General features: G+C 47.2%; 1 protein-coding gene across 4 annotated transcripts; it reads right to left on the reverse strand.

The window, feature by feature from the left end:
* Positions 1 to 580: 580 nt before the first annotated feature.
* Positions 581 to 24069, reverse strand: BCL6 (BCL6 transcription repressor). Of its 4 annotated transcripts, XM_045539900.1 has the most exons (11): positions 16252 to 19037; positions 14831 to 15970; positions 13624 to 13662; positions 12606 to 12777; positions 10799 to 11020; positions 8135 to 9106; positions 7129 to 7313; positions 5531 to 5698; positions 4327 to 4457; positions 4073 to 4210; positions 581 to 1796 (listed from the first exon to the last, which is right to left on the reverse strand). In XM_045539900.1, exons 4-11 carry the CDS (start codon positions 12764 to 12766, stop codon positions 1653 to 1655), a joined length of 2121 nt encoding a protein of 706 aa, XP_045395856.1. In that variant the 5' UTR covers positions 12767 to 12777; positions 13624 to 13662; positions 14831 to 15970; positions 16252 to 19037; the 3' UTR covers positions 581 to 1652. The 4 variants fall into 4 exon arrangements, with proteins under 4 accessions (XP_045395856.1, XP_045395857.1, XP_045395858.1 ...); XM_045539901.1 differs by lacking the exons at positions 14831 to 15970; positions 16252 to 19037 and adding an exon at positions 24015 to 24069; XM_045539902.1 differs by lacking the exon at positions 14831 to 15970.
* Between the last annotated feature and the right edge of the window lie 2891 nt (positions 24070 to 26960).

A 26960-nucleotide genomic window follows, 5' to 3' on the forward strand; every position in this document is an offset into this window, starting at 1 on the left:
GACAGAGGTTTGCTTGGCCACTAGCCATTCGTAAAGCTTCTGAGTCTACAGACGTCTGTCAATGACCAGCAGACACCAGGAAGACTCCAAATGCATGGAGGCTGAGGAACGAACGCGTGAGGGGCCAGACGCCTTCACGCTGCCCCACGGAGCTGCGTGGAGAGAAGTTGTTCATGAAGCTAGGAGGCAAATGAAGCTTCTTACTTCACAGAATGAGCAAACCAAGCAAGACCCAGAGGAAGAGACTCATATCTACGCATGTCAGAAGAGCTAGACTCAAAGATGATAAAAGCTCAGCCTAGAGCTGAGTGAGTGGCCCACCCAAAACCCCCCGCCTGAGCTCCTCAGGACCAGGGGCTGGAGTCTGCAGTCCACCCCGGCACTGGGAGCCAAGTGTGGGTCTGTGCCAAGCGACCAGGAACAAGCCCTAGCCTTATCCCAAATGAAGCTCCTTTCTGAGACCGCACCAGCCAGCAGCCTTGCCCTCTGGGAGCCTTTCCCACTAGACTGCGAGCCGAGGAAGTCAGATCTACTCGAGTCCCCATTCCAACACAGAGAAAGACCTCCCAAACAAGCCAACTTGACTTTTCAACATTTTATTCTTATATTTGTACAGCTATATTTTACAATGCGGTAATGCAGTTTAGACACAGCCAAACCCTGTCTCCGGAGTAGTTATAACACAAGCATGACGCAGAATGGGATGAGACAAACGTTCCCAAAGAGAGATTAGTTAGTGACAACTTCAAGTCCCTGTGTCTGCCTACACTTCAAAAAGGGATGGCGCACACTCGCCCATCATTGAAAACTTCCGTGAAAAAAGGCACCGTGAGGACACGTTGTACAGGTATATACAAACTGAAAACTAGAACAAAATTACACGTTTTTCCTTCTGCAGCTTTTTTTTGTTCTTTTTGTTTTTTTAATACACACTTTGTAAATTGTAAACCTTCACTTGCAAAAAAATACAAATACACTGAGGCATTTTAGACAAAATATTTTCTTACTTATACAGATGCAATACTTAAAATATTCTCTTAAGTGCTCTTTCTCAATAAAGATTCTCAGATCCGTGTCTGCCTGCAGATACAAAATCGAGCCTTTAACGCAGTTTTATATTCTTAATATATCTTTTTTAGGTTTATATATATTTATTTTATATATATATATATTTATATATTTACAACTCTGCCATATATTCCTTCACCTTTGGTTAAAAAAATTAAAGCCCTCTCTTTGATAACACACCGAAGTCTTGTCTTTTAAAAGAATGCACATTTACATACAAAAGAAACGTCTGTTCCCACAAAACATATACATTCCTCATTTTGCAGACTAAGTCAAGTCAGAGCTTTTGCATACTCCCCCACTTGGATATATAAAATGATTTTGCTTTTTGCTGACATGGTTCACCTTACACATAGGAGAAAAAGCATTATTATTTTCTTAATGTTTTATGGCAGTGGGGGAAGGGGAGCTGCCGTGGCTCCCAGTCCCCCGGGCCCCACCCCCCACCCCCTGCCCTCAGCTATGATTTGCACTAGTGGATGAAAGAGGCACTACATCATGGGATGAACATTATAAAGTGTTACAGTATCCTTTGGGTAGATTCTGAGAAGGGGCTGGAGAGGAAAGCGTCAACACTCCATGCTTCAGCAGGCTTTGGGGAGCTCCGGAGGCAGGTCAGTGGCCGACACGCGGTATTGCACCTTGGTGTTGGTGATGGCGCCATGCTTCTGGCGCAAGTGAAGTCGCAGCTGGCTTTTGTGACGGAAATGCAGGTTACACTTCTCGCACTGGAGGGAAATCAGAGGCAAACTGTTAGCTGTCATCAACCCAAGAAACCCATCGTTGCTCAAATACCCAGAGAAGGAGATTCTCCTTGCAAAGGGCTGGGGCAGTTCTTTCCTCTCAAAGTCCAGTTTAAGAACCCATATGAATCCTAGCTTCTGCCAGGAGGTAAGTAAGCATTGTCCAAATGTTCCTTCCCTGTTTTCCTAAGTGCTGTCATGCTTTTCCCTTGCTTGAGATGTCATTCCCTGCCTCAACTCCACAAGTTCAAGTCTTATCCCAAAACGCAGTTCAGATACAAACTCCTCTCATTATTAAAGCTTCCTGAATCTCTCAACCATAAAAATAATCCCTCTTTCCTTTGAACCTCTGTATGATTTCTAGTCTTGCTATGCAACCATCCTTGTGCATTAAGATCCTTCTTAGATGGGTAACACTATTGAGGATAATGACCCCGTTTCACTAAATGTTATAATCTTCCTAGTATCTAGCAGAATATACCTCTTAGGCAAATTATGAATAAATCTGAACACATTTGGACAAATGGACTAGACCAGTCTGAATTCATGGAAATTCTGGAGTCTAGGATATGCTTTTAAAAATGCAGTTATATTCCTTCTTAGGGTGTATATCTTAGCTAACCTGATAAAGCATTAGCATATAGAGCTGTTTCTTGCTTGATTCAATGAATGTGTGATAACAGTTTTAGTTTAGATAAAAGTTTCTTAAAAGTACAATGGATGATTAAATGTAATGGGATAACCTAGATGAGATCTTAGAAAAGACAAAAGATGTTTTTAGGTAAAAAACTGAAAAAAAAATCCAAATAGAATATGAACTTTAGTTTATAATTATGTATCAGTATTGGTTCATTAGTTATGACAAATGCATTAAACTAATGTAAGATGTTAATAGTAGGGGGAAATGAGTGCATATGGAGCCCTCTGTACAATCTTGGCAACTTTTCTATACATCTAAAACTATTCTAAAATACAAAGCATAATACAATATGTTCAGATAGAGAATATGTTTTAAAGTGAAAATGGGAATAGACTTAGAAAAATAAAAAATAAATAAAACTGGTAGGGCAGTGTGTAAAAAGCCCTGGTCTCGGGAGACATAGCGTCCATTGTATCTATGCCACCCAGTGCTGTGTGTTCCAGGCATGTCATTTCTCTCTCTGAGCTTGGACATTCCTTCTGATCTGGGTCAGTACATGCCGAAGGTCATTCTCAACTGTGATATCCTATGTATCTAAAATTCTAGCAAATCATAACAGCATATATTTACTGTACTCTTGCTATATTCGTGTGCTATCCTGAACACTTCAGTGAATTAATTAGCTAATACTACAACTACATGAGGTAGGTACTATCATCAGGCTCATTTTATAGATGAAGAAATTAAGGTACTAAGAGGATAACTAATTTGCCCAAGAACAAACAGCAAGGAAGAAGATATTCATCTAAAGCTTGATAAACAAGTGAACAAAAAACCACATTTTGCAGGTTAACATCTGGAATAAGGATTAACCATTCATTGACTAGTTCTTGTGCCCATTACCACCTAAAGTGATGCCATAAATTCTTCAAAGCAGCCACAGACAATACATAAACAAATGAGCATGGCTGTGTTCCAATAACACTTTACTTATGGACCCTGGAATTTAAATTTCATATAATTTTCGTATGTCACAAAATATTATTCTTTTCTTTTTAATGAAAAAACCATTCTTAGCTCATGGAATGTCCGAACATTGGTGTGCAGGCCATAGGTGCCAAGACCCTGCTCTAGAACAGTCCAGTCCCGGTGGCCTGTCCACAGCATTGTGCTGAGTACCTGGACACTCCTCTTTCTTAAAATGGACTTCTCTCTGTTTTTTTCTCATTATAACATCATTAATTCTTATACTATTCTTCTGGTTCTCCTCCCACTCCTAAGACTGCTCCTTTTAATGTACATATAGCCCAGTATGGGGTGTGCTGTAGACACTCAACAAGTATTTGTGGAACAACTGAATGACTCCAAATCTATGTATTCACAGTCGGGGCTTCTTTCCTAAGGCTGGGATCACCTAGCCCAGTACCCCCATTTTCACACTGAGACTCGGGCCAAGGTCAAGCAGGGTGTCTGACGATCAGGTCCAGATCCAGATCTTCCGACCATGACCTCCCTGGTCATTCCACTGTGTGCTCAAGGCTGGAGCAAACAGTTGCGCCGCCCCACCCCTCCTGCTCCCTTCCTCCCGAGACCAGCCACTGCCCGCAGGAGGCTCACGTACATGGTAAGGTTTCTCTCCCGTGTGGATTCGCAGGTGACTCTTCAGAGTCTGAAGGTGTCGGAAACGGGTGCCACAGATTTCGCAGGGATAGGGCTTCTCGCCAGTGTGAATGAGCACGTGGGCACGGAGGTGGGCCACCTAAAAGGAGGGGCAAAGCGTGAAAGGTCTGCCGGGTGGGCAGCAGGGCTCCGCGAAGCCCTCAGCAGCACGCACAGGCCCAGGGCTCCTTCCTTCCTCCACCCCACCCTGCTCACCTGTACAAATCTGGCTCCGCAGGTTTCGCATTTGTAGGGCTTCTCTCCAGAGTGAATTCGAGTGTGAGTTTTCAGGTTGGCTGGCCGGTTGAACTGGGCCCCACAGATGTTGCAACGATAGGGTTTCTCACCTATTACAGAGAGAAAGAGGAAAAGGAAAGCCAAATTCAGTGGGGAAAGTCTCCACAGTCCTTGGTCCCTGGATTTCAAGGCAAAATGCCCCTCCCTGAGGTCACTCACACTTTCCTTCCCCTTGCAGGATGTCAGAGAGAGAATCCAGGGCCTGCCCCCTAGCCTGCCAGCCCTCTCTCACGCAGACCAGCACACCTTGCAGGGGACCAGGGCCAAGAGACAAGCGGTGGCATGGTGGAGCGGAAACAACGCCAGGTGTGGACAGGACAGGTGAAGGTTCCAGGAAGCCTGAACTATAGAACCAGCTTTGTCATCAGGATTATCTGCCTGTGGGGCCTGGAAAAGTCACTCTCCTCTGGGCCTCAGTTTCCTTCTCTGGAACTTGAGGGGCTACTTTAGATGACCTAGGAAAGCTCTTCTGGCTCTTGTCTTGGATAAGACTGATTAAATCATCAATTCCCTCACCAGGGAGATACAGTCAGGCTGCTCCAGTTTCTCTTTTAGAACAAACATACTTTTCTGCTTGTGGCAACGACAGCTGGATTCCCTTTGCAAGGAGGTGGGGCTTGTGTTTGAGCAGATGCTCAGGCAGAGGAAACCAACAGAAGGGCTGAGCCTTCCTTCATGGGAAGGTTTTGGGATAACGGAACGATTTAACGTACTGAGAGAGTAGATGTTGGACAACAATCAGGTTGTGAGAAGCTACCTGGTAAAGGAAAGTAAGTTGATAAAGAATAAATCTTTGGAAGAAATCAACAGGCCTTTAATTTTCCTCTGGCTTTACAAAAACCTAACCCACCTTGCCTCTAGCAGGCTTAGTTTCTTCACCTATACAGTGGGAGTAACACTTCTGACCCCAGCAAAGGCAGAGAAGCAGGACAGAGAATCTCAGAGGAAAGTCAAAGAATGCAGGGAGTGGATGAGCCACTAAGCAAAGACAAGGCCAAGCCCCTCGTTCAACCCGGACGGGGCCTGCTCCCTGCCTCACCCTGCCAGGCCCCAGGGCCCCACACCGCTTTCTCTCAGATGCTCTCCCTGTCCTGCCTCCGGGTAGCGTGGGGCAGGGCCATACCGGTATGGACGGTCTTGTGGCTGGCGAGGTTGCCCTTGTAGCGGAAGGAGGCCTGGCAGCGGTCGCACTTGTAGGGTTTGTCGCTGTGGGTCTGCAGCGTGTGCCTCTTGAGTGAGGCCTCCTCAGAGAAGCGGCAGTCACACTCATTGCAGAAGAAGGCCCCGTTCTCTGTTGGAGGGTGGCAGGGGGACACCAAAGTCAGCTCGAGGAAGGGAGGTGGGGCTCTAAGGCCTCTCTCCTCGGTAGCTATCCCCTGTGCCAAAGGGACGCCCCAGCCCCCACCCACCCACCACTCATGGGACCCCAGAGCAAAGGACCTGCGGGGATTTCTTTCTCCTAGCATTTAGAGTCTCAGCCACAGAGGAGGGAGAAAGGAGACAGATTGAATATTAAGGTACAGAAGGGAAGCCCAAACCCACAGGTACTCGTATGACCTGCACCAGTTTGAGAAAGGCTCAGCAGAGCTTTTCCTTTTCCCAAGAGCTCTGAGAACTGACCTTTTTAAAAAACCACTTCAAAGTTTTATTTACATTTATACACAGAAGCCCTCGGGCCAAGAACCTGTACCTCTCTGAGCCTCTTTCTATGTCTCTATCTCCAAAGTCAAAATAATAAATCTCTGTCCTGCCTACCTCACAGGAGGATATGATATTACACAAATGAAAACACAAGGCATTATAGGAATATAAGAGAGTTCAAATTCAATCATACTGTGAGGTCCCTGAAGGAGGAATTAACGATGAATACTCCATGGTCACTCTTGCACCTGTCTGGACTACATGTCTCCCAAATACTTCCATGAGACTGAGAGACCAGAGATGAGGGTGGATGTGGAAACAGAGGCCCAGAGCAAAGGAACTGGAGCACACAGCAAAGGCAAATAGCCAGGGGACAAGGACAGTCCCTGCTCTCCCAACTATAGGTCCATGACCTTGTGACAAACCTCTGGGTGTAAGCAGCCAATTTTTTTCTTTTGTTATAGCAATTTGAAAATGACATGTCATGGTGACTTAACCCTGTTTAGGTATTACTGGGCTTTATTACTGTAGCCAGAGCTGGGTGAAGAGTTAGACTTTATCTGGTAAAAAGCAAAGATGCCAATCACCAACTATCCAGAAGCTTCAATTTCATAATTCAGTTCAACTGTTTTAATTCAGCTAACATTTACTGAGTTCCATGCTAGGGACCTACTGGGACTTATGGAGGATGCAGGAATGAGTAAGGTCAGATGGTTCTCCTTATAAAAGCTGCAGTCTAGCAGGGAGAACTCACATGCATACAGATCAGTACCCGTAGTTTTGGTACAGTGGGATGGAGAAAGCTCCAGGAGTGACAGCCAGCCCCACAAGCTACCTTTACTGGAATGAAGATTACTCCATATGAGCCCTAATACCCCATCCCTTGCTTTGGTCATCCCAGTTCCCTAAGAGTTTGTGAGGTATACGGTGATTGGCTGGTGATTTTAATTGCCAGCGGACTTCCAAGTGGGGACTTCTCCCAATTAGAGATGACCGTGTAAATAAAATGGAAACACAAAACCCACAGAGCAGAAGGGTGTTCCCTCTCCCTGCCAAGGAGAAGGAGGGAAAGGGACTCACCACAGCTGGAATCCGAGTACTCAGACTGGGTCTCTCCCATTTCCTCAGCGAACGTGGGGCCAGCAGTGTGGAGGCACATCTCCGCGTGCTGCGGGGACTGAGAGCCGCAGGACACGCACTTGGGGGGGTGCATGTAGAGTGGCGAGTGGCTCTCGCTGCTGCTGCGGGGGGAGCCTGTCAGGGACCTGTGGGGGAGCAAAGAGAGCCTCAGCACCTGGGACAGAGCCTCAAAGCCATCCTCTCCTCCCTGGGCTTGGGCTCTGGGTCTCAGAGTTATCTTCAAGCCTTCCTCCAAACAGCGTCTGCAGAGAGCTCACTGACCAGGCGCAAACCAAGCCCAAACCCCACTCCAGGGCCCAGTTTCTTCTCCTCAGTACACAGCCCACAGCCCCGCTCAGTTCAAGAGGAGCATGAGGGTCCCCTAACACATCAAGACCACAGAAAGTACCTGTGGGATTTATGGAATGCTCATCTACCATAGAAGAATATTATCTCTCTTGCTATGAAAAAATACACAAAGTCGGGTGTGGTGGCTCACGCCAGTAATCCTAGCACTTTGGGAGGCTGAGGTAGGAGGACTGCTTGAGGCCAGGAGTTTGAGACCAGCCTAAGCAAGAGCCAGACTCCATTTCTACAAAAAATAGAAAAATTAGCCAGGTGTCGTAGTATGCGCCTATAGTCCTAGCTACTCGTGAAGCTGAGACAGGAGGACCGCTTAAGCCCAGGAGTTTGAGGCTGCAGTGAGCTATGATGACACCACTGCATTGCAGCCCAGGAATAGAGTGATACTCTGCCTCCAAAAAATAGAAAAAAAGAAAAAATATACAGTACTTAATATACTTCCTTACTTAGGCTAATTCAGTCAATAGGCACTCATTCCACACCTTTAACAGGCTCAGCAATTTAGGCAAGAAAAGAACACAGCCCTTGCATCCATCAGAAGCAATAACCCTGGAAGCCTACCCAGGTACCCCCACCCTCAGACCCAGACTGTCTCTGAAATCACCTGTTAACAATGTTATTGAGTCGGCTGGCTTGTGGGATGGTAGAATCCTCCCCGCCGGCACTGAGCTTGGTTGGGGACTGGAGGTCAAGGTTCTCAGGCTCCAGGGGTGGCTGGCAGGCAGGTGGGGCAGTGTAGGCTCTCGGGGAAAGGCGGCCCAGCTCAGCCTGCTCCGGCCCCTCTGGTTTGGCATTCTGGTTGAGGCTGTTGAGCACGATGAACTTGTATTTCTTCCAGTTGCAGGCTTTGGGGTCAGTGGGGCTCTTGGCTGGCGGGGAGCCAGAGGTCTGGAGGATGCAGGCATTCTTGCTGCTGCAGGACTCTGTGGGCGAGTTGGGCTGGCAGTCGGATTTCTGGGGGCTCTGTGGACTAACCAGACCCTTCCGGTTCAGGGGTGCATTGGGGGGCTCGAAATGCAGGGCGATCTCATCCTCTGAGGAGGGTCTCTCTTCTTCTTTGCTGGCCTTGTCACAGGGGAAGTACGGGGCATTTCGGACTGAGGGGGCAGCAGGCTTGGGGCCCTCAGCCACACTGTAGTGCATGTCATTTCGTGCTTCTTCTGGGACTGTCTCCTTGGGTGAATAGATGTTACTGTGGCACACGCTGGGGGACACCTCCATGGCCGGCCGGCTGTACTCCCCAGGGACTGGCCTGGCATTGTCGCAGGGGAGGGCCCGCTCCTTGGGGAAGGGGTTGGCCACAGGCATCCGGGCATCCCGCAGCTCCTCATCAGAGAAGAGGAAGCTGCTGACTGGAAGGTGGCTGTACATGGGGTAAGAGGCTGGCGGTGTGGACAGACCACTGTACAGGCTTGGGGCAAAGGCTCTGCTCTCACACCCGGGGGTGTTCCTCAGTGGCAGGTTGTTCTCCACCACCTCGCGACCCCGATAGGCCATAATGTCTTGGGGCATCAGCATCCGGCTGTTCAAGAACTCTTCACGAGGAGGCTTGATGGCAGGAACCATCTCTGCTTCACTGTGGGAGAAAAAAGAGAAAAGACACCGGACCCCAAATCAGAACTGTTAGACAGATGACCTTCCAGTGACACTCTTACATAACCACATCTGTGCTTGAGTTAGCTAGACATAGGGGATGCGGCTCTGGAGTAGAGAAATACAGTTACAAGGCATTGATGCTAGAAGTCTAGCAGTGTAGCTTACAGTTGAGTTGGGGAAACTGAGGCTCAGAGAAGGGAAGTGAGTCACCTGTACAATGTGTGCCTCCTTAGACATGATCTTATATGTTTAAGGCACATATCTACGCATGTGTGTAAACCTATAACTCTTCTGATGTTATAGAATTTTATAGTTTACATAAAGCTTTCAAAGCCCTATCCCATTTCACTCACGCAAAATCCTGTAAGGAAGGAAAGTCAGGTATTACTGACTCCCTTTTATACACACAGAAACAGAGAGGGAAGAATTTACACAATGCTGGCACCACACTTTTGGAAGGTCACAGACAAACTAGTGCCCTATCAAAGAAAGGACTTGCCCTACACGCTGACTGGAAATTTATCATAGAGGACAGGCAGAAATGCCAGTGCAAGAATCCCTGGCTCTAGAGCAGCCAGACCTGGTCCACAATCCCAGCTGTGTCACTTAGCAGCTATGTGACCTGGAGCAAGTTACTTAACCACTCTGAGCACAAAGCCTAACCTGTTGAAAGTACTTATAAATGACAGCAATGATGATCTTGCCACATTTATCACGCATAGGAGTTAAAGAGCAATAGCTGCATATACCTGGAGGGACATAATGTGGGGAAAATGAATAAGCCAGCTCAATATGATCACAGGTAACAGAGCTAGAATCAATGAGTAAAGGTCAAAGAAGCCAAATTTCAACTCGCCATAATGAGGAGCTTTCTACCCAAGGTGGACTCTGTGGTTCTGGGAAGACTGAGTTCCTGGCTCCTGGATGTGTCCAAACACAGGCTAGAAAACCCTTCTTTTTAAGTGAAGATGCAATCACCCTAGCATGGCTAGATCAAATGGTTCTGAAAAAGTTAAGACCTGAGTCTCTGTTCCACTTAGCAAAGCTCTTCACTTCTTTAGATCTCAGGTTCTTCCCCTTTAAATGATTGTCATGTTTTACCAGCCCTCAGGTAGAGGGTTGGACCCAGTGAACTAAATTCAACAAATGTCCTCCCTAGCAGGAGCAAGGTGACATAAAAGATGAGTAAGGCAGCCCTACAACCTTTGCAGCCCACAGTCTGGTAGGCAACTAAGGCACATATGTAAATAGTCATAACAGAAGTCTAAAGGAGAACTAAAATATATGCAAATATTAAAATAGAAGGAAGGTCTAAAGCACAAGCAAAATGCTCCAGAACACAAAAGAAGAGCTAAAGGAGGAAGAGTGGTAATCCAAACAACTTCCATGGAACAGCTGTCATCCAAGCTTGGCCTTGCAGGATGGGTGGAAGGAAAGGACATATTAAGTGAATGGAAAAAAGCAAGAGGTGATAATGCACAGGACATATCTGTATAGCTGCAAGGAGTTAAGTCTTCCTGGAGTGCAAAAATTAAGAAGTGCAAAAGTGTACAACAATAGCAGCATATCACAGAGGACTATTTTTTCTGCATGCATGTATTATTAAGGGTTTCTGATTGGGGACTACCCCTTATATTTCCAAGGCTTCCACCTAGGTGGCATAGCAGCTCACCTGGCTTTGATAAACTTCCTGCAAGTGTCCACAACATGCTCCATTTGCAGGTACATAGCTGTGGCCATCACAGCCATGATGTTCCCTTCCCGCAGATTGAGCCGAGATGTGTACATAAAGTCCAGGAGGATGCAGAACCCCTCAGGGTTGATCTCAGGATCCAAATTGATCACATTAAGGTTGCATTTCAGCTGATCTGTAAAGATGCTGTAGAACAGGCCACTGTAAAACAAACAAATGCCCTATCATAGTAGGACATACAGAATCTGCGATCTATTACAGTCAGCACTGATGCTCTGCCCCTCTCCCCTGGGCCTAGCTCCAGAACTTTCAAAGCAATTAATAATAGCTGCCATTTATGGAGAGCTTACCAAATGGCCGAGAGTGATTAAGCACTTTATATACATTATCCTGTGTTCCTCACAACCTTGCAGGGTAGGTACTATTATTCTCTACCTTTACAAATGTGGAACTAAGATCAGAGAGGTTAAGTGATATTCTTAAAGCCGCAGAGCCTGTTTTCCTTTTACGCTTAATCGCATGGATTACCAGAGTTAAATTTAGGACTCATTTGCAGTAACTATTCTTAGTCTGTATCTTTGGGATAAGCATTTCCCTTCTTGTTCTATTTCGTTATCCTTATTTTAAAAATTCTCTTGTACTTTTTAGAAGTAAGTTTGGTATGAATGACAAATAAATAAAAATATGCCTACACCTATACTCTACTTTTCTTACAGTCCATAGATTTTTAGAAGGTCAATTATTCCTAGAAGATCCAACTCAAACCTCAAGCCATGCCACCCAATACCAGACTGTGTGTTAGAGGAAACAGTACTCAATTAGAAACCAGAATTCTGAGCTATCATCTTAATTCTTGATTTTACTCTTTCTGAGTAGATTGCCAGAAGTGAAGCCAGACTTCCACCAGTAAATAGCTGTGCAACCTTGGGTGAGATATTTAGTTTCTCTGCACTTTGGTTTACTTATCTTCAAAGGAGGGGGAACAATAGTGTCTACCTTGTAGGGTTGTGGCAAGCATGGAAATGTAAAAGGAGTATAGAATGATGCCTGGCACACAGTAAGCACTCACTAAACATTATCTATTATTTTTATGTTTCTATAAACCTCCATTCTCACCATTATTAAAAAACTGGTGCTTACAATAGATGTTGGATAAGTTCTACAATAGGAATAGAGATCCCTGATTCTATGTCATTTCACCTCCCTGTGCCTTCCTTTTATCATCTACAAAATGGAGGTAAAGATGCCATCCATAACACAAAAGATCCAAGGAGATGATGTGATATAAAATTGCTTTGAAAACTTGAAATATTTGACAAACATGAAGAATTAGATGGCTCATTCTCACTAACTCTTACATATACTCTGAACACCCATGGAAATACAGTTGCAATACAAGACAAATACAGCATAAAAGAGCAAAATGTTTCAGATTAACTTGCTGAAACTAATTAAAGACAATGCAAGTTAATCTGAACTCTTTTGTCATTTTTTCACTGGTTAACTGAAGCTCTTCTCCCTGATTGTTCCAAACACATCCTTTCTTGCGGCAGTATGTGATTTCTTCCCGCACTATGGCCCACAGAACAGAAACTCTTTCTTTTCTAAAAGTACACTCATTCATTTGCTTCCTGGGAGTCTACTGTTCCAGGCCATGTGCTAAGATCTGGAGACAAAGTGAGGCATCGCCCTAGACACAGCAAAAGGCCTAGGTGTTCTATCCCACTGGCTGCCAGCACCATCACCACCCTTTTATTCATCCACCCTCCCCTTCTAGCCGCCTCACCTGCAGGCCATGAGGACTGTCTTATGGGCTCTGAACTGCTCACGGCTCACCACAATGACAACATCAGTCAAGATGTCTCGACTCCGGAGGCGATTAAGGTTGAGAAGAACGTCACTGGCATGGCGGGTGAACTGGATACAGCTGTCAGCCGGAGAGGCCATTTTGTCTTCACCTGAAAAAAGAGGCCAAAATTCTGTTTGTTTTCCAGAACCTGTTTCCTGCTTATCAGGGGTACCAGAGCACATGGCTCAGCCTGCTAAGGTATAGAATGCAACTCAGGTCCCTTGTGTTTGATCTTGAAACAATTCATAACCCAACTCTGAGTATTATTTTTCATAGCTATAAAATGGGGAGAATTCTCTTTATCCAACAAGTTGGGGTAGAAAGCCTTTTAGGGGAAAAGGGAAGGGAATGAATATTTGCTGAGTGTTTTTCTCACATACCAAATACTCTGCCAAGCATTGAGAGGCAGTCAGTATGTTGCAATGGAGAAAAACCATGCTTTGAAGGTTATCAGGCTAGCCTTGCCTTTTGCCAGCTATGGGACTTGGAGCAGGTTCATTACTGTTTCTGGGCTTTGGTTTCCCAAAAGGGGAGTAGCAATACCCATGTAGTTATGAAAATTAGAGATATGTGCCTCATCCGCAGTAGGTTCTCAAAACTCACAGCTATTATCATAAGCATTTCATTTCATTATCCCAGCCACCACCCATCTCTCTCCATTATTGGGCTTTAGAGTTGTTTGACTTTGTACATTGAGTCACATTGTTGGTGCACAGTAAGTGGCTAAGTTAGTATGAACTAAGAAATAAGCAAGAGAATAACTGACTATACAACAGGGTTAAGACAGTCTAATGCAGAAATGAAGAGGTGAGGGCTGGGAGTGATACACAGGAAATGTGTTGTCCTTGTCTCATCTAATAAAGAGTGGCAAAGATCACAGAAACACATGCATTGGCAAATTCAAAACAAATAGTTTGCCTCCAATATTTTAAAGCATATAATTTGATTTACTTACCCAATGCGTTGCTTCACAGTCCAAAATTTTGCTTAAAACCTGCAGAGAAGAAAGCAAACATAAATTGATTTAATGAGTGTAAGATTGTCCACTATAGTCTTATTTTAGGACACACACATTTAGTTTTGCTTTGATAGTTGCAGCCTGCCAGTTGGTACAGTTTTACCACAAGCTAGCAAACATTTTCCAGCTCTGCTTTTACGGAAACAACAGGCACCCAAAGCTATGCAATAATGTTTTTACCCTGAGCACGAGAATATAACTGCATACATTAATTCCATATACATATACATATATATTTCCTTTCTGAAAGAAAAAAATTTATACCAGCCGAAGGCCATTTGAGTTTATTGGAAACAAAAAATAAGAAAAGTGGTTCTTTCAATATTAATGATAACAATTCTTCAAGGGGCCTAAAAACACTGGACGCTATTCAAAACCTGCTAAGATATTATCTTTCAAGTCTTAGAATGATTCCACAAGGCTGATAGGGTCAATATCTTTATCCCTGTTTCACTGGTGATGAAACTGAGATGCAGGGAGGGCTTCAAGGGGCTTGCTCAGGACAAACAGCTAGGCAGTATTTCCTGTCTGAAACACTTCAGACTGAATACGGAATCTGCAGCATACAACCTGAGATGGCATGTCTACACGCTCCTTGAGAAACTTTGCCCTCTTTTTCAAAGTTTCCTCTCCCTTCCCTACTGGGTCGAAGACCAGACAGAGTGCTGCAGCTTCCAAGTTTGTGCTTCTCTCTGCTGGTGAAAGACTTCACCGTGTGGCTTAGCTGAGAACTAGCCAGGGAGCACTAAACCTTAAAGAGATTTAGTAAAATATGTAGCCCTTCCAAATTGGTTTCTCCAAAGAAAAAAAAATCATCAAAAGCACAGGTGTAAGACTCTCCCTTATGACAGAACATGGACTGCAAAACAAAACAATATTTGAACTCTTTCCCCCTTTTCTTAAAAGCAGAGCCTTTTAGAGCTGTTTTCCGGGTAAAGGGGCTTGAGGTCAGTGGGGTCATGTTGGGCCACGTAGATGGTTGGTGACCCGGCCCTAGGTCTTCTGGCTCAAATTCCTGTCCCCTTTCCAAATCAGCCTACGTGCTGTAGAACATGCAAGACAGCACCCTGATGTGGGTGAATCTCATTTTTAAGTTCCTAGCCCACACAAACACTTTGCCCCATTCCAGGCTGCTGAGTCTTACCAAATGAGCACTCTAAAATGAGAGGTTTCCTTGAGTCTGTAACCAAACACTCTGACATTTCTCTGTGGTCCCAAGTGCCAGTCATACACTCTCATCAGCTTCAAGGTTAGTGTGTGCATGCGAGTGAGTGGACACTGGGGGAAGGAAATGGGGAAAGGGAGAGGACAGAAAAACACAAAAGAACCTATCTCCTCCTCTCCTCATCCCAACTCAAGATAGGGAAAGAGAGATTTACTAACTTAGTCCTAACCACAGTTCAATGACTGTCTCCTTTGAAAAAGAATGCAGAAGACATGTGAGGTTTATTTAAAAACTTTCTCTTCTTCCCTCATGGAAGAGATTCTCAAACACCTCTGGTATACCTAGGCTGTCCTCTAACCAGCTTCAATGACCAGTTCACTTGAGGATTTCCAGTCACAGACTTTTGGAACCACAGGAAGCCCAGATTTGCCATTTCACCATGACAAGTGGCAATGACTCACTCCAGATGGGGGTTGAAACAAACAAACAATTCCCCTGTGTCCACTGTCAGCCAGTCCTTGAGCTTTTCACCTTAAGCCTCCGCCTGGCCAAAAACAAATGCACATACACTGAGGCCCACGTCCTTACTAAGTTCACTCCTTTGTAAGCTAACTCTGTCTTAGCAGGTCCCACAACTACTGAGTGTGTGGGTTCACCCCCCAGCCCCCATGCTGCAGGTGTGGAAGCACTACCAATGTTTGTTTTGTTTTGTTTTCACAGACCACTTCGTCCTTTCCCACTCATTATTGTATCTTATCCTTTTAACAGCCCTGATTTACTAGGTAGGAAACTGAGGCTGCAGGGGATAAGCCTTGCCCAAGATCTCAAAGCCAATTTCTAGCAAAATTCTGGACAAACCCTATCTACTAGATCCAGCCATACCACCAATGCCACACACAACATTATCCCACAAAAACAATCACCAAGAGAGCAGGGCTGTCAGTGAGAAACTGACAACTGCATGGCTCCAGATCTGGACCCCTTGGACCCCAACTCCTACCCCACCATCCCTGCTGGCTCAGTAACCACCAAGGGAGAGTTAAACCTGTTTTCTCCACCCGTCACACCTTTTCTCTCCTTTTGCGCTTTCCTTGTGTATACTCAATTACACTAGATTCTCTACGGGAGATTACCATTGAAGAAGAAAACAGAGGAACCAGAAAATGAAAAAGAAAGAGCAGAGAAGGAGGAAAGCAGGGGGAGAGGGGGAGGGAGGGAAAGAGAGAGACGAGGTTAAGAGCGAGAGAGCGAGCCAATGCGAAAGACCCCATCTTTTTCCTCCCTCCTCCAGTGGGCAGGCACCAGGCAGCCCCATTCTCTCGCTCACACTCGAGCACAAACACAAGCCCTGCGCTCCAGGGCAAGCCTGCGCAGACTCGCCTACCCCTACGACACCGTACCTGTCTTCCAGAGACTGCCCACTTCTGGACGACTGGCGGGCACCACTTCCCATCCACCTCGAAGCCCCCTGCAAGGCGCGGTGGAGGCTCCCCGGTGTGACCGTGGTGGCCCTTAATTTAGTTACATTCAAATAAAACTTTTCGGGCACCTCGATAGCTAACATTGTGTGTATGCCTTTTTTTTTTCCTGTTATGCCGTCAAGGCAGGGGGCAGGGAGGGGAATGGCACAGCCCTCTCATTCCCGGAACGTAGTCGATCTCGGCTCTGCGGATTTCACAGAATACTCTCTGCCTGTCTAACTTTCCAGGAAGCTACCCGGGCCCCGACTGCAGCCAGGATCGCTGCCCGCGCCGTGCTGGCCGCCGGGGATTCACCGGGGGGAGGAGGGGTGGGGGTAAGGCTCGCAGGGAATACGGCGCACTTTCCCCTAAATCCCTCGCCAGCGCTGAGTCCAGGACTCTCAGAGTTTATCTAATCCAACCCCTTCCCCGCAACAATTTATAAACGAGGAAATCAGAGAAGTTAGTAGCAGAGCTGGTCTAGAAGTCAGGAGTTCGGATCCAATCCGAGACTCATTTCCTGACTCCAATTTGCCCAATTCCGGCGTTTGTTGGCCTAGTGTGTCGTTCCTTTTTTCTCTTTTTGCCTCTCCCCGCCCCGCCACCCCCCTCCCCCCTTGAGGGGATGGTTAGGCGAGGTGTCAAGGCGAAAAAGATGGAGTCCCTAGGGCTTAGGGTCTCCATCCTGCACGCCCCAGCCAAGTTGGAGGAAAACTAAACCGAAAGTCCCTTCCGCCTACGTTGGCAAGAACGGGAACCCAGCTCGACTTAGTTTCCGCCTAAAGTATTTAGAATAGGAGCTGCCAGGCCGACCCTGGCCAGGTTTAGGGATTTCCAAGTCCGATTTCCCCGAAACAGTAGAGACACGGTTTGGACTCGGCGGAGGCCGGGGCGCCGACCCCAGCGCGCGCACTCGCGTAGTCCAAAATTGCCTCCCCTTCCCGCGGCCTCCCTGGGAGTTAAAACCCCTGGGCGCCAACTCCAAATGGGTCTCGATAGCGGGCTGTGGAAGGCGCTGTCAGGGGACAGCGAAAGACTCAGCCTCACAGGCCGCAGCCCTGAAACTAGCGGGTGGCGCCACACTGCGCCGTGCATCCCGTCTGCGACCGAGGAAGGGTCAGAGTCTGTCCGTAAAGACTTGGCCTTTTCGGTCTCAAAATCCTACTTTGAGGCTCTCTCATTCCTCTGCCCAGTTGGATAATGGTGAAAGAGACGGCTGGAATTTAATTCTGGGGTGGGGGTGAGAATCTGGGAAATTAAAATTAAACAAATGGACTTATTGGAAACTAGGAGGCCCGGTGGTTCCGGGAGCTCAAACCTGAGCGTTTTTACCACTGCCTAACGCTAGAGAGAGCCCTCTGTTAAGGCTTGAAACCAACAACCCCCGTCTCGCCCCGCCCCTCCTTCCCATTGACCTAGTTTGGCCAGAGCTTCCCGATTTGGAGAATGCCCTCCGCCCTTCCCCCTCCCCTCTATCCAGGCCAGCCGTTGGGTTATTGGTAATCTAATAACTCCAATAACTCGCTGAAAACTCAAATGGTGAATTTGAAAGTGCAAAGCACTGTTTAGGGACAGGAACAAGGAATTTTAATAAGGCTGGAACTGCCGCAGTGAAACTCGCATCGGGGCTCCTGCTGGAGGATTACCGGTCCCAGCAGCCGCTCAGCCAACAAACTGCAAGGATCTAGTCACAGTGGTCCGACAGCAGGGGATGGGGTCAAACCGCGGAGTTGTTTTTGTTCTTAGGGGGAAACACTCTTTGCCTCTTGACTGGGGCGGGAGGGCGGGGAAGGCGACAGTAGATAAAAGCGAATTTGATAACGCGATGGCCTCGGCAGCCGCTTTGGGTAACCGAGGTGTTCGGGCACATTATGTCCTGACTTTCATTTCTATCACGTTTCCTGCCAACAGCGCTCTTGCAAGCCTGCAAGCTTCTAGGAAATGCAATAAAATAGAGGGATGTGTTTTATCATCAAGATCTGAAGAGAAGCTGCAAAGGGACGCTCCCCATACTATGCCCAGAGACAGCCTTCCAAAAGGGCCCGCAGACAACGCCAGCAAACCACGTCCCCAGGCAGAGATCTCTCGGCCATCCTGGCCCAACTGGGCTCAACCTTTGCAAAAAGGACGGCGGGGGAGGGGAAAGGCATGATCTCCCCAAGCAAACAATGCCTTTAAAAATCCGATCTGGACAGAAGTCAGCCAAGGTCTTTATTCACGTTAATGAAGATGGAAGGCACTAACTGTCCTTGGAAAGCGATGAGTCAAACTTGACCGCGCTTCAAACACGTTCCCAGATTCGTTTCCAACCCGAACAGAGGCGCGTTCTCCGACGCGGCCTCGGACGGTTCCCGCAGTGGGAAAGGCCGAACTCGGTCCCAGCGGACCCGGGCGGGGAGGCGGCGGCGTGTCCGCGGGTGAGCGCGCCGGCCGCCGCCAGGGGCCGCCAGCACGCGGACGCGCGTTTGCCATCTTAAGTCACGAGCTCTGGGAAAGAAAACTTTACTGAGGAGCTACTGTGGCACAAATTCTGCGAGAATTACGCTCTGCCTGTCCACATGACCCTCTCCCCCACCACACACACACACCCGGTTTCTCGCCAGACCACTAGGCAAGGGATAGAAGGCAGGGGAAGGATCCAAAAGTGAGCCTCGGCCGAAGTGAGGCAGGCCTCTAAAAGTCTCCTGTGGAGGCCAGAACGACCCCGCTAGCACGTACATACCGCCCCCCCCAGCCCCCGAGCTTTGAGACCACCCCCACCCTCAGCACTACTGCAGGCTTTTCATGTCCTTAACCGAAAATCTTAAGCCATACTTTTTAAACAAATTCCTCCCAGGCTGCTGAGGAACCATTTCCAACGTTCACTAGCAACTCAGGTGACCCAAGAGGTTAAAATCATGGCTCTGGCTGCTGCCCCCTTCTCTTACAAACTTAAAAGTACAGATAAGTTCGCCTTGGACTTTAAGTCACTCACCTGAAATTCAGAAACTTAAAATCTGGTCCTTGTTAGGTCCCCTAACTCACCACGAACAGGCCCCCTAGCCAGGTCTGTTTCCTCAAGAGTTGTCAGTCCCAAAGCCCCTGGGCGCCTACATGGCATCCTTCCACTGCCACTTCCCCTGGGAAAAGGCCACAGTGACAGGGAGACAGTGTGTTCAAAGCGGGTTATTTTATGGTTTCTCTTAGTGGAGATAGATGCCCGTCGCTGAGTGATGGTGGACGGAGCGAGCATCCGGGGCATTTATAATTTTCATGTCTTGTCAAAACTTTGGAGGTTGTATGCCATCCCCGTTGAAGGATGCTCTCCCTCTGTCAGACCTAGCACCTGGCCAGGACGCTGTGAGGCCCGAAAAGGAACCAGTCTGCCCACCACCCCAGGCGGAAAACTTGATCGAGACCCACCACTAGGTGGCGGGCTCAGTCCGTCCGAGAACCTCCGCACGGCCGCAGCCTTCCACAACGGATGCCCCCAGCCCCCGCTTCTTTTTTCTGTCTGGTGGGGCTGGTGGTGTGGTTGCCTCCAAAACCAAAGCTGGAAAACATTTAATTTTGTGGATGTAATTCCATTATTTCCGATGCTCCCTCCTCTAGCAACCACAACGCAGTATCTGGAGCTGCGTTCATGTAATACAAGTTGATTTTTTCCCCCCCGAAAAGCTGAATGTACTGGGCAGGGCAATAAAGGGTGCACTTCTCTTCAAAAGGCAGAATGGCACTCGACAGTATTAACAGATTCTTGCCAAACACTGGCCGACCAGCAAAGAAAGTCGAAAATAAACTCCTGATCGTCACGGAGGAAGGGGGACCTGGAGGATTAAGGCTGGGTCCCACCCAGGCTTACTGAGCCTGGCAAAGCGGGGGCTGCGGGGGCCGGGGGGGCGCTGCTAGTCTCGGACTGGGAGACCGAGAGGGTTGGGAGGAGCCGTTCCTGGCTTCCACTGAGACGAAGATAAACCGACCAGGCACTGCCACTACACAGCACCGTCGCTCGGATCGCTGCGGCAGCGGTCCCACTTGTTGCGCAGTGCTGTAAACCAGCATGCACCATGCTCCTTTGACTCCCAGAGGGCTACAGACCAGCGTACCATTGCTCCACGCCATCCACAAACCTCTCCCCACCACCACCACCACCACCACCACACCCGCACGTACACCACCACCACCGCTGGCAAAACAGTACTTCCAGCCACTGTGGTTTTCACACCAAAACATTCCGCCTTTTCTCAATGTCAGACAGGCGGCAGAATTCAGATTCCCTGAGAAGTCAAGTCCAAAGGGGAAAGGCAGGCTACCTCCACCTGGAGAACTCTTGTACTTAAAGCCAATCAGGCTCACTCCCCACCCCAAATTACTGGAACTACGTTGTCTATTATGACACCATCCTAGCTGGAAAGCAACATTTTCTTCTCTATTTGAGAGGTCAATTACAAAGTCCTTTTTTAAAAAGTTAGTTTTATCACTCCTAATTTTTTTTTTAATCTCTCAGGGGTGGGGGGAATGCCTCATAAGGCCATTTCACAGTATTTTTCAAATATTTGACTTTTGCCAATAATTTCACCCACCGGGGGGTGGCGCTGCCGTCCTACCTCCTCTGAATCTCTTAAGTTTTTCACAACAAAGTGGGTTGTGAGTGTGGCTACCCGGCAGGGGAGAGAGGGAAGGAAGAAGGGTTTTGACATCTAGCCATGGCTACCATTTACTCAACCTATTAACTGGAACTCTTCAAGGGCTCAGCAAACGACAGTTTAAGAATCTAGAGTCCCATCCTGTCCACCTAACCCAGGACAAATCAGACAGCCTTTTCAAGAAAGCATCAGGGTAAAATTCTTCAAAACAGAGGAGGAAAAGAACAATTGGAAAATTCCCACTTTTCCTGGCTGTCTCCTCAAGTCACTTAGTTTTTATGAACAGCATGTAGCTTTATTGTCACTATCAACAGACCCTTAAAATCAGCCAATACTTGAGTCTGCAGTATTGGAAAATCTTCCAAATAGGATACTGGAAACTTCTATTTATAAACTTGGGGTGGGGGGGGAGGATATTTCCCATCTACAGGTTTCTATTTTGGCCTGAAGACTCAACTGCAGTCATAGCAAGGGAATGCCCCATCTCCTGGTACTTTCTCTCCGTTTCCTCCTCCCCCAGAGACAAATATCTTTTCTTCTTTAAAAAAAAAAGTATGTATTTTAAAGCAAGAATGTGATTTCACCTCGCTCCTTTGAGCTCATGTTTGCTACCTCCAGGAATAGCGTGTGGACTAGGGCCAGATGAACTTCAACTTGGGCTGTAGATTTACGAGGTTCTGTTCCAGTGCCAAGGGCTCTTGGTAGTAAATAGTGAGCAAAATAGATACCTGTCTCCTGATGGATCTTGCCGGGCCCCCTTTTATTTTTTTTTAAGTTATTTATTAAAACCACACACACCTTGCAAAGAAAAAGGGAAACTGGCAGTCTCTGCAGAGGAAGCCAGTGGCAGCGCTCAGAGCCACAAACTGTATTTCTAAACAGCCCTCTCCCTGGTTCCCTCTCTCCTGCCCCACTTTTTTTTTTTCCGGACTGTAAAAACGCATCTACTGACACTTTACTTACAGAAGGAAAAAAAAAAAAGTAAAGCGTTACAAGATATTCCTCCTGGAAACTATAAACTAATTTTTTCAAGTCCATAAAAGATTAAATCAGTTTCCTGGGGCGGGGGGAAGCGGTGAATGGCTCTCTGAGATGGTCAGGGACCCTATAACAGCTTTGGACTTTCAGCACCTGGTTTGGGGTCACTTCCCCTCAACTGTCAGGACATCCACCACCCCCAACTCCAACTCTTAACCATTGCGTGAGGGGGCACACCACAGAAGGTCTTTTTTTCATTTTTTTTTAATCGGTAGGGTTGTGTTCTTGCTTCCCAGGGGGAGCTTTAAAACTCATAATTGAAACACTAGTTCCATTTTTCATCAGGGTTCCTATAACATGGCATCATAAAGGCAACGCAACCCACAGTTCTCAAGACATTTACCACGGTTACTACATCCTGCAGGCGGGGTGGCCCCTAGCTCCAGCTGCCCTCGATCGCAGCCGATTTCCAAGCCTCCAACTCCCTACCGGCTCCCGCCCTGGGCCGCCGCCGCCTTCCCCCATTCCTAGTCCCTCAAGGAGAGCCACAGGTTGCAAATCCAACCAACCTCGCAATCTATTTTTGCAAAATCACTCACAAAGATCTCCCTTTCGCGCCCGCACCCGCTCCTCCCGCGCGGGGCCCCCCAGCTAGAGCCACAAAGTGCCCTTCTCTCCTCCCGGGTCTTGCATGTAAGGGACGCGGGCTGGGGCTCTGTTGTCTTTCCCCTCGCCCAGCGTCCTCGGGAATCTCAAGCCCGGCGTCCACTACGCCCAAGTCCGCAGTTTCCTTTTTACAGAGCTTGCACCATGGGAAAAATAAAATAAAATTTAGGAAAGGGAGGGAACAGCCATTGGGAGCCAACACAGAGTCACGCAGCGCCCAAAATACAAACACCTCGGCCGCCAGAAATCCCGCCACCTTCTCGCTCTCCTAGGCTGTCCTGTCACGGCTTCACGCACGCCGAGAGGCACCGCAGGTGCAAATGCGCACCCCTTTCCCACCCACCCGCAAAATCCCTGTCCCGCCATCAGCCTCTCTCCTCGGAATGGGCAGAAAAGAGCGCGCCGGGGTTCCCGACTCCCTCGACTACAACCAAGAAAGAATAATTTTCAAAGTATTCAACATCCCCGCCCCCATGCAAGCTAAACCTTCCTAAATGCAGGGGAAGAGGACACCAAAACACTCGTCTCTCGTTAGGAAGATGACGGCTCTGAAAGGAAATAGTAGACACGACACTTCATCTCATCTGGTTTTATGACCAAAAAAAAAAAAAAACCGAGGAGTTCGCTTGCATTTTTCCTCCCAAATCTCGGCTCGCCTCGAAGGCAGGGAATCTTAAGGACCGAGGCCGGCGAAAGGGAGCCAGCGGGGCGAGCAGCGAGCGGGCAGCCTCTCTCCTCGCCTCCCGGAGTTACCCAGAAGGACAAGAGCAGGGAAGGAAGAAGAGGCGAGGAAACAGAGGAGGGAGGGCAGGGCAGGCAGGAGCAAGGGAGCAGGAAAGCAGTTTGCAAGCGAGAAAAGAGGGGAAAAACGCAGCCGCACGAATCCAGAGAGAGCACAAGCCGTACGCAAGCAGCAGCAGCAGAGAGCGAGGGCGCGAGCGCGCGTCCTCTTCGCCGCCTGGGGCCAGACAGCCCCCAGACTTGCCCGAATCACCCCCCAATACTGTCTCGTCCTCTCTGCTCCGGCCGCCCCCTAACTCTCCTCCTTCCTCTCCTCCACCTCCTTTTCAAAAACCAAAACAACGTAAGGGAGGGTGGCAAAGCCTCCCCAAACCGGCCGATTCACTCAAAGACAACAAAAACAATAATAATAAATAGATAAAAATCTATATCCTAGAGTGGGAGAGACATGGGACTAATCTTCGGCATTTATTTTAACACCTGACAGCTAGAATAAATAAATATATACATTTATATCAATAGATACACATAGAAAACTTGGAGCCAAAGCATTTGGCAAGAGCGGAAAAAAAAAAAGAATTAAAAGGTAAAATAATGATCATGAGCAGCGGCGGCGGCGGCAGCGGTAACGGCGGCGGCGGCGGCGGCAGCAGCAGCAGCAGCAGCGGCGGCGGCAGCAACAGCAATAATCACCTGGTGTCCGGCCTTTCCTAGAAACTTCTTGCATCACCACTTCTAAGAACCCCAGTTCTAAGAATCAACAGAGCTCAATTCTCGGAATTTGAGCTGCGGACTTTACCATTGCTACGTGGCAGGGGAGGACTCAGTGTCAGCTCTCCGAGATTTTTACCTCTCCTGTCCCATAAAAAGCCCTCAAAGCCACAGTGTTTTTCCACTGTCCAGCATATTTCGAGGTCTTCACGGGCTGGGCGTCTCGGATTTCGAGGTTGCGGTTCAGGGTTCGAGGGGCCAGAAAGCGGCCCTCCCTCCCCGGGCCCGAGACGATGGTACGGCCTGCTCCGCCACCGTCACGTGGGCGCCTCCTCTGTGACGTCGGCGACTTTGCTGTAGCAAAGCTCGGCCTCTGGAATTCTGAGAACTAATTTGCTATTCGGTGACATAAGAGGGGGAGTGCGCTTTGCTTTCCCGGGGTCCGGGGCTCATTCCTCCTCTCTTACCCATAAACTCAGCTCCTCGAGCTAAATACACAAAAGGGAGCGAGAGGTTCGAACCGTTGGAAAAAGTACGTTATATATAGTAGGTTTAGAGAGGCGAGTAAGAGAAAAAAACAATAAACACCACAGCTCTTTCCAGCTAGAATATTAGGCACCACGAGAAAAATATTTGCCAAGCAGTTTTCGGTGGGTTCATTTGCTTTATTTTTATTTGGAACGGGGTTTTTTTGCTTTTGTTTTGTCTTGGGGTTTTATTCTTTTTGGTGTGGTGACTTGGGATTTGGGGTTGCTGTATTTTGATGACTTTCGGATTTTTGCTTCTGATTTTTGCCTTTTGCAAGTTTGTTGTGTTACGTAAATCGTAGGATCCGGCATCGGTTGGATTTTGTGTGTGTGTTTTCTTTCCCTATCTTTCTCAAGAGTTTTAAAGAAGATGTATTATTTCAATACTGGTACTATTGAAAGAAGCTTGAATTTTTTGGTCGTATGTGACAATCCCAACCCTCACTTTTTTTTTTTCTCTTTGGTGCAATTTTCTTTTTCTTCTTGGACTTGTACTGAAGTGAGTTTCTCCTGCACTTGAGAGAAATGTTTAAAGGACTTGTTTTGGTTTGGTTTGTTTCTTTCCAGGACAGCAAGTGGTGGGTTTACTCTTTCTGTTATTGTTGACTCTTAGGAAATTTCTTGTTGCAGGAAGCGTATATGCGTGCTTGGGTATGTGTACGTGTGTGTTCTACAAAATTCTGTGAGCCAAATACATGTTTGTGTTTTGCTTTTTCTTAAGGTCTTGATATTTTTTTTCCAGGCTCATTTCAAGGTCGTTGTAAAAAATCCCTTCAGTTTGTGTTTAAGAGATCAGCCGGAGAGAATTCTACAGGCCTGCCGTGCCAGTATCACAGATACTGCGTGTATTTAGAACGGACTGTGCTACAACTACAACACTCTGCACGCAGCACAATCCTCTTAGCTCTCGAGCTGAGTTGGGGGGAGGAGGAGGAAAGGGAAATCTTTCTCTCTTTTTTTTTTTCTTTCTTTCTTTTTAAAAGCAAATGCCGTGCAGAATCATTTCATTGTGAGCCCTAGTTTGTTTGTTCAAAACTGCCAGTTTCCCTATTTAAATGTTGGTTGGGGTTTTTTCCCCTCCTACTCATCCCTGAATGAGGGAGACTCTTGTTTCTTTTATGTCTCTCTCTTAAAAGAAGGGTGTGAGGGGAAAATAATATTTCAGATTCCTCAAGAATTAACCCAAAATGTTTGGACCAGACGCAGCTTTCAAAGGTCAGGCTGTTCTGAGCCTTGGCTATGAGAGTCCTTCAAGTGACTCATTAAATTACAGATGAATTCTTAAGGATTCCGAAAACTCGCTTCACCTACTAATTTCTAATAAAGGTATCTCCCCAAATAATGTACCTATCCGAACCTCAAATTTGGGTTTATAATGGAGAGGTGAGCAGAGCTATGAAGGATGGCTGGCTGTGTGCTGGGATATTTGGGGTCTCTTTCACTGACAGTCTCATAAGAAGTTTCATTTATTGCTGAAGATGGTGTGGTCGATGTACCTCACACCCCTTTTTAAAGGCTGCGTTGTAGGTTTTAGAACCAGTGAAGGTGCAAAGAGGCTGATTATTTTCCACAGGGGGCTGGAGCTTAGGAAATCTGCCTCAGTTCCTGTCCCTGTGAAATCTGAATATTTTAATACATATTGACAGATGGATTACCGCAGCCTCTGCAGAAAAGCCTATCTTGTGAAGAAATTTTGAAAAATATACATAGGCCTAATCCTGTCACTGTGGTTGAAATGAACATCTTACCCCCAAAGACACATGATACTGTCAAGTTCGGATTTATTCTTCCAGAAAGCAGACAGTTTACTTTTTTATTTGAGTCCTCTTCGCCCTCCATTTTCAAAGAGTTTTAAATGAACCCCACTGGATTCAAAATGACACCCCAATTTTGCTGAAGTGATTTTTTTTGTGTGTATATATATGTGTGATTCTTTTTCTTTTATGAGAAATTATCACTTTAGAGTTTCTCAGATATATCTGTATGGTTTGGAATGTGAATTTTATGGCTCTTCCCCATAATTGGTCCTACAATAATAAGTTGACTTTTATAATTTTTGGTCATTTTTTTTTGGTCAAAGCTGCCAACCTGCCTTATCCACACCCCCCCCCCCCTTAAACACAACAGCTTGTCCCTCCTGAGTTCCCTTTGCCACTCCACTCTTAGCCCCATGGGGGCGCTGCAGAGCAAAGGGAAATCTCCCTAAGTCAGTAGAAACAGCCAGCATGGGGGCAGGGAAGAACTTCACCCTTCTCATACCCCAGCCTTCTTAAATTCTCTGCTCAAAGCCCCTGGAGGGGGAACCCACCAGGCCTGCTTTATAGATAATTTACCCCATCACCAGGGACCTCAAACCTTCTCAGCACATTATTTGTGGGACCAAGTGCCAGAGTCCCACATT

Source organism: Lemur catta, chromosome 1, assembly GCF_020740605.2.
Source record: "Lemur catta isolate mLemCat1 chromosome 1, mLemCat1.pri, whole genome shotgun sequence".
Lineage (NCBI taxonomy): Eukaryota > Metazoa > Chordata > Mammalia > Primates > Lemuridae > Lemur > Lemur catta.

Coding starts and splice junctions, on each gene's coding strand:
- BCL6 (XM_045539901.1), bottom strand. CDS start 12,766: ATGGCCTCTCCGGCTGACAGCTGTATCCAGTTCACCCGCCATGCCAGT. Junction 4,211..4,326: donor GCGGAGCCAGATTTGTACAG/GTGAGCAGGGTG, acceptor CCCTCCTTTTAG/GTGGCCCACCTCCGTGCCCA. Junction 1,797..4,072: donor CGGGAGAGAAACCTTACCAT/GTACGTGAGCCT, acceptor ATTTCCCTCCAG/TGCGAGAAGTGTAACCTGCA.